A 19,389-nucleotide genomic window follows, 5' to 3' on the forward strand; every position below is an offset into this window, starting at 1 on the left:
GTGTGTGTGTGTGTGTTCAGGTTAACATATACATTAGCAGTAAGCCTACAGCATGTAAAAGACGTTTAGTAGTAAAAGTACAGCAATCATATTATACTTAATGCAATAGTTTGATATGTTGGGAAACTTATTCAGGTTAGATAAGAATTCAATTTGATGACACTTTTGACCAGTAAGTGAAACTGGCAGACAACAAAAGAAAGCTCATATGTAACTTAAATTAAATTTGACTGGTACCCAAGCAGATATCAAGGCAGCAAAATATTAAAAATTCTAACTAGCAATATATATAATTTCCCTTTTGAACTGTGAAATAATGAAAATATATTAATAAGAAAGTACCTCACCTGCTTGCAGTATATTTGAGTGTGTTTGTTCTACAGAGTTTGCATGTATGTTCTCTACATGTGTTCTTGCAGGAATTTGCTGTAAAGGGCCTCACTGTGCCTCTCGATTTTCCCATTACAGAGTGTTGTCAGTATACACACTGAGGCCCACAGTAAGTTGAATCTGTCCAACGTGACAGAGACAGATGGTGGGAAGTACTGGTGTCGCGCCTCAAACTTTGTAGGCAAGTCGGAAAACGCTTTCTGGCTTAAGGTACACAAACCAGGTAAATCCTGAGCTCCCAGCGACTTCACCACATTTATCTGCTATGTCTCCTCCTCTCTGCGGGGCTGCTCTTGGTTGTGGGTTCGATTGGCTCACTGGCTTGCTAATAGTACCAACACACACATACACACACACACACACACACACACATATTCCTCGGCTGGGATCTGAGTTTAAATGCTCACATTCTATTAGCTAGTAGCTATCATCCATTTTAACATCCAGTGCCACTTTGTCTTCCTCCCCGATCAATAACAAACACAATATCACACCTTTAATTACTGCAATAACTTCAAAAGCATCGCCCTTGCTGCCCCACAAACACACACACACACATATAAAAGCCCACGTAACCCCCACCAACTGAACCATGCTGCACACACAGACGAGTATTGATTTCCCTGGGAGTGCATTCTCCAGCTGTATTAATGCACTTTTATATGAAAGCAAGCAGCAAGACTCTGATTCATGACTGCGTCTGGATGTCACTGTTCATTACTGAGGCCTGGGGAATGAGAGTCCCCGACCCCACCCCCTGCCAAGCCACATCAGACGGTGGGTTTAAAACGGACTCCCCCACTGGTCATCACACCAACCATTAGTCTAAGGGGGAAAGCCAACTTCAATTATGCCCTTTTTTGAGTAATTTCAAGGTTATTTATACATAACCATGCTGAATCCTTAGGGTATTTCCAAGTATTATAAAACTTGTCTTTATAATACTGAATGTACGTTGCAACGGTTAAAAATATATCTTGTATCAGTAAACTAAAACTCATCAGCAAACAACAAGGATACAAGATCTTTGCAAACAGTTTTGTATTTATTTTGTAAAAGTAATGGACCCAGAATAGATCCTTGAGGCACCCCTAGAACAAAAACATCAAGATCAAAAGTGGCTTTCTTTCAAATATACAGCTAAAAAGAAAACATTTCATAACATCCTAAATTTCTAGAGGTCGAAAAATAAATAAAATTCTCCTTGTCCACATTTGATGTTGCCGGTATACCCGCAAGGTGCCTACGGTGAAGGGATCTGCTTTGCTTTGGCATCAGGTAAACTTTATGCTGGTTTAATTTAAGCCCATGTGTTGTAGCAGCAACTGAGAGAAAACTCCAATCCTGTAAAAAAAACAGCACTGCAAGAATTGACATCTTATCAAGTAATTTGTGTCTTTTACTGAGCTCTAAAACTCTTGTTTCTTAAAACGAGATGTTGCTGTAAGAATATTCGGACTTCTATTTAGTACTATTCAACTTGTTTCAGGAATTTTCTACATATGAGTGCCAGTGTCTTGAAAGATAAGAAGCAGACTTTTGCAGTGTGAAAAGTTTCTGGGTTGTTTGTGGTTTTAGATTGAACCAGCAAGCTTCTTTTGCAACGGGTTGAAGGTGCTGCTTGGGTGTTTTCAGGTGTTGGTGGCGGTGCTGTCAGCAGAAGAAAAGAACAGCACTGCTGACTCCTTCAAATCCTCACTCCTGTCCTTTCCTCCAGGGTGTATTTGGTGTTTCCTCTAAGAAGCTTTGGGCTCACAATATCTCTTCTCTCTCTCTCTCTCTCTCTCTCTCTCTATTACTCCCTCCTCCATCTCATCCCCCTCTCATCCTCCACAGACGGCTGGTATTAACACTACAGATAAGGAGCTAGAGGTTCTCTTCTTGACCAATGTGTCTTTTGAGGATGCGGGCGAGTACACTTGTCTGGCAGGAAACTCTATTGGCTTTGCTTACCACTCTGCCTGGCTGACGGTGCTTCCAGGTATATTCCTCTTCTCTCTGTGGGTCTTTGGACTCATCGTCCATTTCCAAATGTTTTAAACTCCATGGGACTATGATTGCAACTGTACTTTTCTTGACAATTTCATGTTTTGCTCTGTAGCATTTTCAAACCTAATTATTGTACATTATCGTAGGTTGGTGCTTGTTAACACGTTTAAGTGCACTGCAACTGTGTCATCGCCCCTTTAATTTGACGAACCGAACATGCAATCCAGCCTCCATTGAAAGACGCTTTTTAATCAGAGCAGATCGTCTGTTTAAATGTCTCAAGGCTACGAAGCAATTTAAAGACATTTCTGTGTTCAACACAATAATTACCTCCCTGGGGAGAAGCATATCACAGGTGCAATTACCTGCTTCAGGATAAAACTACATTCTGATCTATTTCTGTTTTGATCTGCTTTCTAGAAACTATTTGAGTGAAATGTGCTACTGAGCAAAGCAAAATGTCTTTTAAATTATTAAGAAAACATATTTTTAAGTATACAATTGCTATTGTTATGATGATATGTTGTCATCTCGTGTGTACTTTGACTGACCTCTCGTGTTTGTGACCCCCTCCTCCCAAAGCAGTGAGTCCGGAGAAGGAGGACTACTACGCCGACATACTCATCTATGTGACAGGCTGCGTACTCTTCATCCTCGCTGTGGTCATTGTCGTCCTTTGCCGCATGAGGATGACCACGCAGAAGACGCTGCCCACACCGCCCGTGCAAAAGCTATCAAAGTTCCCCCTCAAGAGACAGGTAACAGAAAGTAGATACAAGATTCGTATAAGCACGTTTCCCTCTTTTTCTCTCTCCCTGTCTGTTTAGCTTTTAGCGTACGCATTAACGAATAATTTCAGCGTGGTCCAACATGATGCAGATGATTTTACCACAAAACGGTTAAAAAACATCTTCTGATCTCGTAGAAAACAGAAAACACCTTTACCTGTAATCCCTAAATTCATCAACATTTCAGCTCAGTAGGTTTGGATAAATTCAAGAAGTTGCTTTGAGTCCTTTAATTCATGTAAAAGCTTAAAAACTTAATTTATAGGAAATATGGACACAGAAACTTGGGAAAAATCATAAATGATCTCAAATCAAGACATATCAGGAACTTGTTAAATACATTCATAATCAGATGCTTTTTTAAGTTGTTCTTTCTCAAGCTTAACTGAGGCAGGATTTAGATTATTTTGAAAAACAACCTCAACAGTCAAGGAGGGAGTCACATTATTAACTCAAGGAAGCACCGTGAATTAGTTATGGAGAGTCATGGAAAAACAGTGTAATTTCTCTGCATCAGTGCCACAATGAGAAACCTGCAGCAGGGGGTGTATTTGTAATATGTCTCTTCCAGCTCTATAACTTTGAAAGAAGAATTGCACGCAGGTTAGGACTCACGCAATCTAAGAGTATAGATAAATAGAGAGGGTTATTGTATGTCTGTCTGTCGTGGATCTCTCTCTGTCTTGCTGTTCTGATGACGCTGTGCGGACGCTGGAAGGCATCACACTGGTGACATGTGTTCACATTTATCTTGGAGCAGATTCAGCTCAGGGATATTTATGCCCTCCTGTGACTGTCAGTGTTAGTTTTAGATTTCACTCTCTGTGTAACGCACACTCACCCCTCAACTGTTTGGAGAGAAACATAAAGTGGAGCAGCTGCATCGCCACCGCCTGCAGCCTGCAGAAGTCTTCACGTCATCGTGTCTCAGGGCCGCATTCAAGACAAGCCTCAGTCAAGTCCAAGTCAAATCCAAGACCGAAGTTCAAACAGAATACAGACCAGGACAACATAGTCCTATTTGAGTGGGCAATACACTGTAAAGTCTCACGGATTATAGGAATAATTTGACACACTGGTAAATATGAAGCTGGAGCCAGGAGATAGTTAGCTGAGCGTAAAGACTGGAAACAGCCAGCCTGGCTCTGTCATAGAAGAACAAAATCCACCAACCAGCCCCTCAAAAGCTCACTAATAAATGCAGTTAAATTAGTTGTCAAACGAACTCTTGGACAAATCCAAGTTAGTTCTTACCCCCTCGACAAGAAAGCAAATAAGCGTATTTTCCAAAATGTCAAACTATTCCTTTAAGGAGGTTTTGTAAGGATGAGCAGAGATGTAGCTCTAAGCTGAACCACCGTACACGGAAAGCATCAACGTTTCAGGCCTATTCAGTACACAAGTTTTTACAGTTTGAAATCCCTCGACTGTTGTATAACTCAAACATCAAAAAAATGAAAAAGGCTGTGTTTCCACTTTTCTCTCTTTTTGTCGGAAATTTTTTCAAAAACACTTTAAAGGTGTGGAACAGATCTGGAAACGTGGTAGACAGACATTACTTGAGCAGGTTGTAATTTGATATAGATTATCACTTGATTCTATATCTAAAGGCACCTTTTTTTAACTAAAGAAAAAGTGATAGTTTGAGTGGTAGGAATGAGCATTGGCTTTGCGAAATTGTTCAGGGGGGTCGCGCTCTCTAGACAGGCAGGGAAAAAACATCCATCAGTGGCTCGACCAGGGACTTGTCTGAGTCAAAACAGGAATCAGAATCAGACATGTCCAAGAAGGGAAAAAAGCTTTCTGAAGACCAGGCCAGAGTACTTTTGCTTTTGCAGGCTTTCCCTCTCCACACTAATTAGTTTGTCCTCGTCTTCTCGTCTATTCACTCGCTTCACTCTCATCAAAAGACTTCTATCTGAGCTCCTGAGCTTCTATTTCTTTTCTTATTATTCCCCTGTCTTATATAATCTTCAGTAAACTATCAGGGAATGCAGTTTGGCTCTCATTCTTTTGGTTTCTTGCAATATTGGTGATACAGAATGACGTGCATGTTGTGATTGCACTGGATCATCTGAAATGCAGATGAATGAAGCACTTTGGTAGCCGAATGGTTACCACACGTCATCTCTCCCCACGTTTCCTGTCTGCCTCTTAGCACTCAAACTGTCCATTAAAGGCAAAAATTCTCCCCAAAAATAATCTTTAAAATGCAGATGAGTTATCCATCCCGCCCCACCCTGCTGGACTCCCACTGTGTACAGAACACAGCCGCTGTGTGGTGGTTCTGTGTGAGCTCCAGCTTTCCAGCTTCATAATTGAAGGGTTGTGCTCCTCAAAATGCAAAAAGATGCATTTTTAGAAAAGAAAACTATTGCTTGAAAGTCATAATTCAGTTCTTGGAAAACAAACAAATGACTCTTTAAAACCAAATCTGGGATCCAGCTTGTAAAATTATGTATTTTTTCTAATTACATAAAATCGGTCTTGTTAGGTTATGTCAGGTATAAACCTCATCTTTCAAAAGATGCTCTAATTGTAGCCTCTAAATCTTTTCTATTCTGCTACCCTCAAATAAATGCTCTTATAAGGCAGTGCAGGGAAAGATCTTATTGCATTTTTCTGTAATCTTTGCTTAGTTTTTGTAAAGCTAATCTCCTGGTTCTCTCCTTTCTTTTTCATAACTCTGAGTAAATCTCCTATAAACCCCTGGCATGTTCTATCAGATATTACTTTTCATGCCTCTGAAATTGTGGTCGGGCTGTTTTTTAAGCTTTACCGCGTATTCTCATTTTCTTCCAGTCAAGAAGTTGAGGAGGGAAGTCTGGTAAGTGGACATGTTTGTTTCAGAACCCCACCTGAAGGGGCTAAGCTGGCAGACCCTTGACACGAACAGATTGATCAAAAGCAGGGCCGGAGCCATCAGCTCCCCCACAGCAGTCAGATAAATGGTGGGAGGACGTGGAGCCCGTGGGCTCGGCGGCAGGACCGCCGGTCTGGGAATGGAGCTTGTTGATGGATAGAGACGTCCATCCCACCTCACCACATGCTCGCCCACCTCTGCATCCTCCTTCATTTATCTTTGTTACTGCCTGCCTCCTCCTGTGCACAGCCACAGGCCAGCTGTTTGTAACAGTCACCACTGGTGTCAGAAGTTAGGCTATTTTTCAGAGAAACTCTGAGCTGCTGAAAGAGCTCCAACGTTGGTCCTGAAATGCGTGATGTTTGCAGCCTGTCGCTGCCAAAAAGCTTCATATCTTGACAAGTTATTCAATCATTTATTCATTCATTTATACATCAAGAAGATCAAACAAAGCTTAACGGGTGGCCGTTTTTAATTATTATTAAGAAATGTTCTCCCGTAAAGTTTCCAGCTGACAGTTTATCTACAATCCAGAGCGTAAACATTTTGAGCATCCTACGATGAAATGTTTGTTTTAATTACGTTTACAATTTTAGTTGCTGGGTTATTGGCCTTGTCCTTGACATTTAAAAGCAATTAGACTCTTTAAATAGTTAATTTAACAAGTTAATGACTTGAGATGAATTTAGTTTCTTTCAAGCAGTTTTCATGAAATCATAATATGATTACTGCCAATTAAATCTCACCCTTATGAATTCATGTTTAAGATTTTCTTTCTGTGAATTCTAACATGAATATTCGGTTTATGAGTTAAGATATTCTCTGCCGGGTCAAAGGTCTTGTTAGACTTTCTTTCTTCCCTCTGTCTCAATGTTTAAACACATTATGTCACCTTTTTCAGAGTCTATAACATTTTGTTTTTGCACCCAAGCAGGTGTCCTTGGATTCCAACTCCTCCATGAACTCCAACACCCCATTGGTAAGGATCGCCCGCCTGTCATCAAGCGACGGGCCGATGCTCGCCAACGTCTCAGAGCTGGAACTGCCCTCCGACCCCAAATGGGAGTTTCCTCGAACACGGTAAGAAACTGTGAAAAATAGTTCATTTGAAATAGTCCTCTATTTCCAGATTCATCACTGCTGTTTAAATGCCAGTCAGAAAGAAAACATGGTGGTCTGTGGCTTTTTTTCACACTGCCAAGCAACATATTTTCAGAACTGACAGATACTGCGCTGTTGTCCTTGTACCGCTATGTGCTGTGAAAACGTAAGCCGTCAGTACATCAAGGTCACCATGACACCTTCCTCCATGCTTATTGTACTTGGCAGTCCAATCAGTCTCATTCAGAAGTATAGAGAGAAATTAAAAATCAGCCTTTAACACTGCCTGCAGCAAAAATCCATGCTCTAAGATCGTCTTGCTTTTGTTTCAGGCTAACTCTGGGTAAACCTTTGGGCGAGGGCTGCTTTGGTCAGGTAGTGATGGCCGAGGCCGTCGGCATCGACAAGGAAAAGCCCAACAAGCCTCTCACTGTTGCTGTGAAAATGCTGAAAGGTTAGTGATTGTTGTGGCTGCTATCCAGGAATTAATACACGACCTTGAGAGTGACTGCGATGACTGCTGTGCTCTGTGATTTCCTGAAGGAAATCAGCAGCATTGTGTGACTCTTTTTCCACAGGCATCCCCTTTCACTGTAAACATAATAATGTATCTGGTTTGTCTGGTCTGGTATCTCCCATATGCTCCAACTTCAGTCTTTGTTCTCCCCCGCATTTATCTGTATTTTTGTCCTTTGCAACTATCTGTTTAGTGATTCATTCATTCCATTCTCTTTTGTTTGTCTCAGATGACGCCACAGATAAAGACTTATCCGACCTGGTGTCAGAGATGGAGATGATGAAGATGATTGGAAAACACAAAAACATTATCAACCTGCTCGGAGCGTGCACGCAGGACGGTGAGGCCACAGCGCACTACGGAGGAGATGATTAGCACAATAATTAACTGTGTTCTTGAAGTGACTTTGTGCTCTGTGTTGCACGCAGGTCCTCTGTACGTCCTGGTGGAATACGCCTCTAAAGGCAACTTAAGGGAGTACCTGCGGGCACGGCGGCCACCAGGAATGGACTACTCCTTCGACACCTGTAAAATCCCTGACGAGCAGCTCACCTTCAAAGACCTGGTGTCTTGCGCCTACCAGGTCGCCCGAGGCATGGAGTACCTCGCCTCTCAGAAGGTCAGCCGCCATGACGCTGTGACACTGATGCTGAAATGCAAATACAGTTTGATTTAACTGAGCCACTGTGTGTGGATGTATGCATGTTTTGGAGGAACTGTCCTCATAGCATTAGCTTTAACTTAATTATTATCCTGAAGGAAATAAGAAGACAAGGAAAATCTTCCAACTTAAGAATGCTTTGGCCAGGACTTACCTTTCTAAACTTTCTAAGAAAATAAGGAAATTAGAAAGGCTTTTTGGAGCATGTTAGAGAAGGCCAACAAACTGTCAGTTAAATGTATTATATATAATTTAATATAATTTTAAAGAGCATTTTCTTTCAAGCTTGTGTGACCAGAACTGATCTTTGCAGCGTTTAAGTTATTACTTTAGGTTTATGGAAGCAGAATAAGAATTAGGAATCCAAATCAGTTTTAAGGTTAGTTATTGGTTTTGAATAAGTTTCAGGGTTGGAAGTTAGTACGAGGTTTCAGGATTGGGGTCAATATTCCGAATGTAAGGGCGAGTAATACAGTCTGACAATGGTAGATGAAAGTTGTCAGTGTGTGTGTACGTGTATGTGCAATGCGTTGTGTCGACGCATGTTTGATGTGTTTGTATTTCCTCCCCCAGTGCATCCACAGAGACTTGGCAGCCAGGAACGTCCTTGTGACGGAGGACAACGTTATGAAGATCGCCGACTTCGGTCTCGCTAGAGACGTGCACAATATAGACTACTACAAAAAGACCACGAACGTGAGTCTCCTTCCGTTGTCTTAAATAGTTAGTGATAGTATTTAATTGTATCGGCTGATAATTTTAGGCTTTAACTTGCATAAACAGAGAGCAGGATCATTACATCTATACCATTAAATATTCTACAGCTCTTAGAGGGAAAGTTGTAACTTCATTTTCTCCATTTGAAAATTAGATTTTGTCTTCCAGTGTCGCCATCACTTCATGGAAGGAAAGTGAGATCAAACACTTGATAAGTCAATAAATTATACAAGATTCTCCAGGCTATAAAATCAAATTATGAGGAAGAAAACTACTGATGCTGATTTTGTAACAATGCTTTGATGACTCCAACCTTTCAGAAGGTTTTTACACATGAAACAAACATTAGTCATATGAATTTGATGCTCAACCAGGTAGAGGCATCAAGCGTTCAGTTTACAAAAAACAGCTCAAAGAGATCAGAAAATTGTGTTCAAGGCCAGGAAAGACAGCATACATTGTGATATTAACCAAGAAATTAGAACATATTCATGCTCTTATCAAAATATCAATATGACAAATTTCTCTTGAATGTTTAATAGATTTTTCTGGCAGTAATAAAGCCTTTAGAGGCACACATTGTAGAGTTTGGAGTGAAGATTATAAAAACTTTATACCTGCTAAATGAATGTGACTGAGATTGTTAAGGTGAGTGTTCTCAGGACAGTCATGGCAAGATGATGCCGAACTCTGCATGCCTGTTTGGGTCCATGTTTTGCTCTCTGCTCTGTACAGAATGGTTCTGCTGACCCAAGCGGTTCTGTTGTGCCTCTATTGTTACAGGGTCGTCTGCCCGTGAAATGGATGGCTCCGGAGGCTCTGTTTGACCGGGTCTACACGCACCAGAGCGACGTGTAAGTTTGCACAAACCAACCGTCACATGCCAACTGTGCACTCATGTGGGGCTGCTGTACACCGGAGGAATCCGGGTGTTGAAATATCGTGACCGAGCGTGTTAGCATCAAAAGCTGAGTTTGTGCGTGTGAATATAGAATCATAGCGTTCCCTCTCCAAATATCTCCTGCTCGCTGTCATCTGCGTTTGCTTGATAATCCTGACCTTCTTCTGTATAAGCGGCTCTGCATTCCTCGCCGCGTTTGTTCTTTAATCTCCCAACACGACATCAGAGAGAGACAGAAACACAACGGAGCTCCAAAATCATACTGTTGTTTTATCAGCGTAAATCCAACCTGCCCCAGACCAGAAGGAGATAAGAGGGTCAGTGGATTTAACACAAGGTGTTCCCCTCAGGGAGTTTTTCCACAACGATTCAAAGGTATCAGGGGAGACAAACACACCCTCTACGACCTCTGATTGCTCCTGTGTTGGCTGCGATCAGGACAAGAAAGGCGAGTTTAGGCAAGGAGGTCACAAAGTCAATCTGTCTTGCGGTAGCTGAACCCCCCACCTCCCTAAACTGCTCCTTGCCTCTGCCCCCCGAGTCGGCTGTAGCCAGACGCTGTGTCCCCAGCACAGCCATCCAAGCCAAACACAGGCCCCTGTCAACACTGGCTCGCCGTGTGATTACACTAGACTGGGAACGGGCCGAGAGGAGAATCAGCCTGCTCTGTTATTTCAGCAGGTCTGGATTACAGAGTCAATCCTCCCGCCAAACCTTCTCCTCCCTTTATACAGTAGTCGCTCTGCAGCCAGTTTACTCTCACATGCCCCGGGGGACTTTGACTTTTGACCTGTGATGGTTTTTACTGAAATATGTTACGCTAAAACAGATGGGGGGACAATTAAAACAGATCTGTCACACACTCACAGTCAGACAACAAGCTAACAGTGAGAAAGGGCTGAATTTAAGGAAACTTTTGCTTGCAGCAGCTCACATGGCACAGTTGGCATTGCAGTTCACGCAGCTTTCCAAACGTTTACAGCTCTGAAGGCAGAGCTGGCAGCAAGAACACTCAGGGAGCCCTTTTTGTAGGATCTTTACAGTGTCGATTCACTGATTTTTTTGTGCAAATAATTTGCTTCATCATGTTGTGATTCCAAGTGAAATTTAAACCTGAATTCCCTTTTTTCATATACTTTTAGTGATTCAGTGCAGTATAGACCTCTTCATTCTTCAGCCAGTGCTTTTATCCCACCACCAATATCATGGAGGTGAGGATTTTATTTTGAACAGCTTCAGAGGTGTCAATCTATAAAAGCAGCAGAGAGCAAACCTTACTGCAACCTTCAGTGCGACACGCTGACCCGTTAAAAGTACCCAAAGTGGATAAGGTGTTGGCCCAAACCAACTGGTGTATAAAAATATGCAGCATAAGACGAGAGCTTTTGGCATTGACTCATTCACAGAAACGATTTAAAACGATAGAAAAACCTCCACAGAAAAAAAATGGATCACTTTCCAGTAGAACAACAGTTCTTGATGCTGGTAAGCTTGTAATGTCATTTTACATTGTGGACTAATACAACCAGAGATATTACAGGATTGGCTTCCTATCATCATTTTGCCTGCCGATAACTAATACAGCTGATACGATTGTATACGAGATCGAAGCTACAGAGGGAAGTTGTTGCTTGGATGCCATCATTTGTTGCTAGAGTTTTGACGATTAGTCAATTAATTGATTGGTTGTCAGCTATTAGATTAGTCACAAAATAACAATATGTGTCCAAATTCTCTGATATTCTTTGGTTTCTTTAGTCTGCTATGAGAGACGTTTGAGGATGTCTTCTTGGGATTTTATGGACCAAACAGCTAATCGATTAATCGATGATGAAAATAACCGTTATTTGCCCTAACAGACTAGATGGTGTTGCTGTGGTGTTTTTTCATGTGAGTGAAGAAATCCCGTTGTCTTTCTTCTTGTAGGTAATGTTCTGCTGATCACCAACGGCAGACATACATATTGTATACATTTGACCAGCTATCTGCAGCTTCAACCCGCAAACATCAGCATTGAACGATACCCTATATCAACTTGTCTCCCATACACAGAACATCACAGTGCTGTTGGCCTTCATTCTCATTCTTAGACTGTCACCTCTCATTGCTGCAGGTGCCAATGAAAATAAGTGTTTACATCTTGATTGCCTCCTTATATTAGCCCCCTAATAGCTTGTGAAAATTCATCCCCGACGACTGGCACTGAATATTAACAGCCTGAGTGTGCGGCTGCTCGTTCTTCTCGTAGTCCCTGGGATGGTCCCGAACCCATCCTGACCCTGAAGACCTGATTTGTTCACATCCAGAACACAATAATGATAATGAGTTCAGTCGTCTGGCCAGTTACATCTGTCTTCAGTTTCTGTTTCCCCTTTTCTGCGTCTGAATATAGATGTTTCTCTTTCACCACAGTCTCCTTTCACTGTATGCACGGAGGACTAGCCGGCTCGGCCAGCAGCGGCTGTTTTCAAGCCTCTGGACCGGAGCGTGGATAATTAGATTAAGCCTGCTGAGCACCACAGTGGGAGGAGGGGTCTGATTCTGATTCACTGGACAAGCGGCCGAACAATAAGGCACTGGGTTAATAGACCGCCATTATCTGATTACCTTCCCTCATTTAGCCATTTAGGAATAATGCAGCAGTAAACTCTAGCCCCTACCACAGACACAGAAAGAAAAAAGAGATTCCCGCTCACTTTAGATCAGTGCCTGGAGGTGTTTTTGCTACCCAAGCTGAATTATAAGCCACATCTGCACAAATGTGAATAAACTTGAAGTTTTTTAGTGTCATAAAAGTGTCAGAAGATTTCTCCCACCCTATTTTCAGTTTGCAATTAAAACTGAACCATCAGAACAATTTAAACATGATTCAGTTTCTTTTATTAGGTATGCTTAATCCCTTTTGAGCTTGACCAAATCAAGGTACTTAAAAATAGATCACATGATAGCCATACATGGTTGTTGTTGTTTTTTTTTTACATCCATGTTTAAATACAAGAATGCTGCTTTTATTAAAAGTTTGTCATTTGCTACATTTGGAACAAAGAAACACATTTATAATTATTTTTGCATTAGAGTGGACACAGCTGTAGCTCACTGGCCCGGTTTTGATGACGCACAAGCAAGGAACATAAATTCTTCCATGCTGCTGATATACTCTGATCTTTTCTGTTCAGTTGGTTTTGTCTCGATTATTTGGTTAAAAAAAGGTAATATTTACCAACAATGCTAGTTACATCTGTGCGAATTAGCCCTTAAAGGATTAGGCCGAAGAAGAAGTGCTCTATCCGATCATGGACTGACGTAATCTGTTATATGAAATATCTTCTAACTCACCTCTGTGTCTGTTAACAAAGCTAAATCTGTCCTCCATTTCTTTTCAATGACTTTGAGTCTTCATTCGTCTGGCTTGAGGGACGAGTTGTTGATTTTCACAGATATTGACTGACTGTCCCAGACAATAAGAATGTCAAATTGATTCTTAAATTGGGTGCAGTAAACATTATTGAAGATCAATATTCCTCCAACCAGATTGATTGGTTTATGTGGGGAACACAAGCCTTTTTCTGAACCTTGACTGCTTCAGGCCGTGAATGCCATTTGACCTCTAATCTGTATTCTTTGCACGTGTGTGTGTTCAGGTGGTCCTATGGGGTGTTGTTGTGGGAGATCTTCACCCTGGGAGGCTCGCCGTACCCAGGGATCCCAGTAGAGGAATTGTTTAAGCTGCTGAAGGAGGGACATCGGATGGACAAACCTGCCAACTGCACCCATGAACTGTAGGTGTCTTTATGAATTTAGTTTAATCGCCTCGTTTAAGGAGGCAGTTTAGTGGAGATAAATCTAATCTGAGTAGGAAAAGCATAGGAAGGAAGAAGCTGTCCCCACAGCTTTAGCCAGGATTTTAGGCTTTTTTGATGTTATTATAGGCTGGTTTAACCAGTAGACTTGTAAAATGTGGTTCAAAGTCTTATTTTTTATGTAAATGACACCAAAAAAGTGAAGAAAGCTAAATCAAAGCCCCTTAGAATGAAGTTCATATTAAAGTTTATTACATAATATTAATTTTATGAATGAAATATGTTACCTATGACCACTTTTATTAAAAAACACACATATATACACACAACCTTACTGGAGCTGAGGCCTACATTTCAGCATTAAAGTTGATGTAGTCACTGAAATTTCACCAAAATGTAAAGTTGCACACAGTAACTGATTGCAAAAAAAACACATATCCCAAAATTTAAAGGACATGACCTCAGTGTGTCCGTTAAATCAGATTTTATGCATTCTGTCTTAATATTCAGTGTTATTTATTAGTAACAACTTTCTTAACAATGAGCACAGAATTTATTGAACTGGAAATATCCAAAGTCTTTGAGGTTGAAGTCATAAAAAAAACGACATTGTATTTATCATACACAATCAGCAATTATTTTTTGTGGTCGTTGAGGACCTCCACTACTGTAAACTGTGGTGAAAAGTGTCTTATTGCTGCTGGAAACACAACAAATGAAAGTGAAAACTGGTAAAAACCAACAAGGATGAGTCTTTACTTTGCTTCAACCTTAATTACAGGCCATCACCATCCAGCTGCAGATCAAGTAGACCAATACGAATCACTGGAAACAGTCCATCTAAGATCTGAGGATATTGGTTGTAAATGTATATTTAATTTTAATGGATAAAATACAGAGTGACTAAACTTTGATGTGGTCGTTTCAGGTACATGATCATGAGGGAGTGCTGGCATGCCGTGCCGTCCCAGAGACCGACCTTCAGACAGCTGGTAGAAGATCACGACCGGGTTTTATCAATGACCTCCACGGATGTAAGTCTCCCCACACAGCTTCTGCTCACTGTTAACATGGAAACCCCAAGAAGAACACAAAACTTTACCTTTAGTTTCACCTTGGACAACTGCGACTTTTCATTTCACAAATATTAATATATATATTTCTTTAAATAAACTCAAACTTCAGATTTCATTGGGCAGCTATAAAGTGGGTATGGCTCAGGGACTAAACCCACGTTGTTAGATCAGATGTTGGAGCACGAAAGAGACATCGGTAAATACGAGGACGACCACATATTTTGGAAATGTGTGGAGCGTTTTTGCTAACAAAATTCCAACCCATACATCCATACGATATCAGTTAGCTAGCTAAAATGACCAACATGGTAATAGTACCGTATCATATTTGATTGGACAAATTAATCTTCAGGAAGAGAAAAGAGAGAGATCTAGATGTAAAATCAAAACCCTAACACAAAGATGCAGGATAAGAACATGGAAAATGTATTTTTTTCATTTCACTGTGTCTTTAAAATGTTGGTTATTTAGTGTTCTGTAGAACTTAATTACCACACTAAATATACAGTAAACTATATAATTCATCACTTGAGATTTGACTGTGTCACCCCAGTCTAACCTCTGGCGTCTCCCCCTGACAGGAGTACCTGGACCTGGCGGTGCCCTTCGAGCAGTACTCACCCACCTGTCAGGACTCCAACAGCACCTGCTCCTCAGGAGACGACTCGGTTTTCGCCCACGACCCGCTGCCTGACGAGCCCTGTCTTCCCAAACAGCTCCCCAGTAACGGGGTGATAAGGACATAAAACCTGAGCTGGGAGGGGCGGTTGGACTTTAACCTCCTCTCACAGTTTGTGACTAACAAAGACCTCTCAGTGACTCAAGCTCCTCAAAATATGGAAATCAAAACTCTGCATGCAATACTTCCACAGTGCTTCAGCTCTTTGATTCGTCTTAAACTCTTGGTTGAAATCCTCTTTGACTGAGTTTTCTTCCTCCTCCTCATCCTCCTCCTCCTCGTCCTCCTCCTCCTCCCCAAGAGACTCTTGAAACATTGAAGGATTATTTTTTGCCGTCGAACCATGTTTGTGTTCTTCTTTTCAGAAATGAAATTATATTTTTGTACTCGGGCCAGTCTTTTGTTACGGACAATCTGTTGGGTGAAACCATTCCGTGCCTACTGGGATAAAACCTCCTGAGACTGGATAAAAAGACAAAAAGGATAAAAGAGGAGGGAATGAAGGGCATTGGTCAGGGACCGGTTGGCAATCCAGTAGGCGAGGACCTCAGATTTTTATCCTCTCGTCTGCACGGAGCCCTTGGATCGCGATATGAGTTTGCGATCTTAAAGAAAATCCGTTGACAAGATACCAGCAAAGCCAGAATCAACTCGATGATGGGACTTGTTCTTCCGAAGACTCAATAACTTGTCTCAGCTTTTACTGAAGACGTTCAAGAACAGAGAGGATTACATGAGCATATGACTGTGTTTTCTCATGAATTTGTACGCCATCGACATGTTTTAGCACCCCGAAAAAAAAACAGTTTTGTGATAATCATGGAACAAATTCCTCATCAGATGTGAGGCGAAGTTTCAGGGCCATTCAGTAATTAATACAATAGGGTTCGGAGGTTGTTTTTTTATGTATCTAGAAAATGATTTATTGTAAATATATAAATGCAAATATGTATCATATTGCTGTCCTCAGCCATGTACTTAAAAGACAAAAAATTACATTTTTTAAAGTATTGTTTTAGGATGGAAGCATTGCAATCTAGAAGACACTGTCATGAAAGTGTAAATCATTTAATCATTTAAAGTGATACAGAAAAGGTTTATTTGAATAATTAACGTGTATATTTGTAAAGATATTTATAGACTTAACATGTGGTTCTTAAGTTCGAAAGGTCTAGTTTAGGATTTTAGTACTGTACGCAAAGATTTTTATTTCAAATTTTTTGTAACTTATTTTACAACAGAACTGCAACGTTATTTTTCACAACTGGCAGACTCCTCTGGTTTTTGATCCATCTTTTTTTTTTGTTTACTGTTTAAAAAAATAAGAATGTATGACGGACGCAAAGATGATTTTTGAGAGCGAGTGTGATTCGGCCGCCAGGGGAGGACCCATGAACCGAAGGCCCCTACAGAAAAGGAGCTGGACGTTCGCGCTGAGTTCAAATTCTGGTTTGAAAAGTTGACGTTTGCAATATCAAAGCAACGGTTAACTCTTGCTGGGCAAGAAATGGCAGCGCTTCGAGATATGTACCAGAGAGGCCTTTTAGTATAACTTAAGTACTTAAAGACATATTGAACATCAACAACAACTAGCTGTGAATCATAAAAAGTCTTCAGAGAACCTCAGCAGTCTGTTTAAGTAGAAATCCACCTACTGATGCTGTTTCACTGTTCAGTCTGTAATGTTATAGATATCCAATATAGTACCCCGTATCCCACAATGCAGTGCCTCCCCTTTACTCTTGAGATGTGTAAATTGGAATTTATACAAAAATGCTATTGATTCATTAGCTAAAAGAAAACAATTTGGTATTAGTTAGAGAACAAGAGCTATTTCAGACGTAACTTTAATGTTGAACTACATTTCCCAGAATACTTTAAAGCAATTAAAGAATGCGCTTGAACTAATTCGCATTCAGAAAAGTGTGAAAACATGAAGAGAACTAGTGTTAGCAGCAAGGTTTTTAAGAGCAAATGAACAACAACAAAAAGAAAAGGGAACATTGTATTGCTTTCCCTAATCTTACTCTGCATTTAGCTGCAATGCATTTTGGGGTTTTGAGTTAAATAATAGTGCAGAATTTGTTCTCTTTTCCTCTTTAACACTGGATTTCTTCATGTGTGATTGTTGAACGTCAATGACTCAAGTCTAGAAAGAAGCTCTTGCTCCTTGATGCTCATTCTTAATATATAAGAATAAATTAAAAAACACCAAATAACAAAGAAAAAAACAGAAATTCAAAGTATCTCGCCATTATCTGGTGTTTCTTGAACAGTGTCAAAGCCTTTCTAGGTGGATTTTTCTTTATACATTTCTGTCTGAAGGCTTCAAACTCTTATATTGTAAAAAAAAAAAAAGGGTCAGTGCTAACAAGCTGTGTCGAGTGTCAACGTGCCCTTGAGCAAGACACTGAGCACCAGTGTGCACACTCATGTATGAAAACATCAGCTTGAAGGCAGAAATTTTTGTGCTTGAGTGTTACTAAAAAACCTGCCCAGACGTTTGAGATTTTATCGCTGCTCTATAGTATTAATACTGAAATGAAGGCATGCTGTGCGACTTACAGATCACACAGCCAAAAAGAGAAAGTATATATACAGTATATATATCGGTTTGTTAAAGGAGACTCTGAAGTCTGTGGTGGATCCTTCTTCAAGCTTAAAAAAAGTGCCAAATTAGTCTTAAAAGTCTATTTCATCGAGTTCTCTAGGTCTCTGAACCAAATACTGCACTGTCGAATGTAGGCGGACGGAGGCTACATGTGCAGGGAAGGATCATGGGATTGCCAAATGGATATCTTCCCTTCTTTTTATGCTGTCGTCTCTCCAGCTGACCCCAAAAAAAGTGCAAGGGTTGAAATGTTTACAGGGTCTGTTTTTAGCAAAGTCACAAAAGGGAAAGCGATGTTCGAGTGGCATTGAAGGGTTCAGAAACATGATTCACTCGCTGCTAAATGGAAACGGGGGTAACACTTTACTGTGCAATGGCCTTATTCCAGTGTGTGAACTGAATTTGTTTGTATTCACCCAACGACACTGTGTCAGTACTTAAAGAAATCTCCCCAATATTTAAAGTTCTTAAAAGAGTGGACATTTGTATTTAATTCTGTTGCTACACTGATTTCCTTTTAGCACCAAATTATTTAAATTTTCATTGGTTCATGCTCAGAAACAAGGTCTTTGTAAAGTGAAAGGTTACTCCTGGTTATTGTTATTTATGATTCCAGTACAGTCTTGCAGTTTTGGCCCGAATCTATGAAGTGCCTGGAATAATTTAGCAAACAAAAAGGAGATTAATCGATTGATTTTGATCACATTTTGAATGTATAATCACAAAAGAAATTATCTTTTTAGAAACAGGCTATGTAAATATTAGCCCCATTTTTTATTTCAAGTGAACAAGACAGACAAAAAAGGCACTTGTGTAAAGGTTGGATGGATCTAATGAAACGGATGGTGTTTTGTTTTATTTATTCTTCCATGCTGGGTAAAAGCTTTCCCTATGGTGAGAGTATTTTTATTCATAGCTATCTGCTTTTCAGTGTTGTTTTTCATTAAAGAGCCAGAAGATGATGATGATGATGTAGAGTAGTCATTTTACTAGATACTGATGCCCCCATCAGGCTTTGCTCCTGGCTTAATTTATCCTTTATTTTATTCGGATGCCCTCCCTGGCTTTTTTTTCTGTATCCTTGACAAGCTTTTTATTCTGATAAATTTGACGGCCTCTGGTCTCTGTATTAGATCACTTTAAAAAAAATATGCGTTGTTTTTAACATGTGTCTTTGTTATGGAAGCAAAAAAAGTAACAATGGCCTCTGCCGATCAGCAGTAGTGGCACACAGCTCATGGAAGCAGTTAAGTCACTGAGTCTGTCAAATCTGAACACACAGACATAATACACAAA

At 40.5% G+C, this 19,389-nt stretch overlaps 1 protein-coding gene across 4 annotated transcripts in view; it reads left to right on the top strand.

Moving 5' to 3' along the window:
- Window positions 1-19,055, top strand: part of fgfr3 (fibroblast growth factor receptor 3) — a 75,505-nt gene extending 56,450 nt beyond the window's left edge. Inside the window, exons 8-18 of one of the 4 annotated variants that reach the window (XM_035674052.1) lie at window positions 2,227-2,371; window positions 2,962-3,137; window positions 6,962-7,110; window positions 7,464-7,585; window positions 7,878-7,988; window positions 8,077-8,267; window positions 8,883-9,005; window positions 9,810-9,880; window positions 13,569-13,706; window positions 14,656-14,761; window positions 15,385-19,055. In XM_035674052.1, coding sequence (XP_035529945.1) covers window positions 2,227-2,371; window positions 2,962-3,137; window positions 6,962-7,110; window positions 7,464-7,585; window positions 7,878-7,988; window positions 8,077-8,267; window positions 8,883-9,005; window positions 9,810-9,880; window positions 13,569-13,706; window positions 14,656-14,761; window positions 15,385-15,549 — 1,497 coding nt within the window. In that variant the 3' untranslated portion in view covers window positions 15,550-19,055. The remainder of the gene's footprint in view (window positions 1-2,226; window positions 2,372-2,961; window positions 3,138-6,961; window positions 7,111-7,463; window positions 7,586-7,877; window positions 7,989-8,076; window positions 8,268-8,882; window positions 9,006-9,809; window positions 9,881-13,568; window positions 13,707-14,655; window positions 14,762-15,384) is intronic. The other 3 variants (XM_035674053.1, XM_035674054.1, XM_035674056.1) reach the window with 3 other exon arrangements.
- The last annotated feature ends 334 nt before the right edge of the window (window positions 19,056-19,389 follow it).

The sequence above is a fragment of the Morone saxatilis genome, unplaced genomic scaffold, assembly GCF_004916995.1.
Source record: "Morone saxatilis isolate NCDOM2014 unplaced genomic scaffold, NCSU_SB_2.0 Contig3, whole genome shotgun sequence".
NCBI classification, from domain to species: domain Eukaryota; kingdom Metazoa; phylum Chordata; class Actinopteri; family Moronidae; genus Morone; species Morone saxatilis.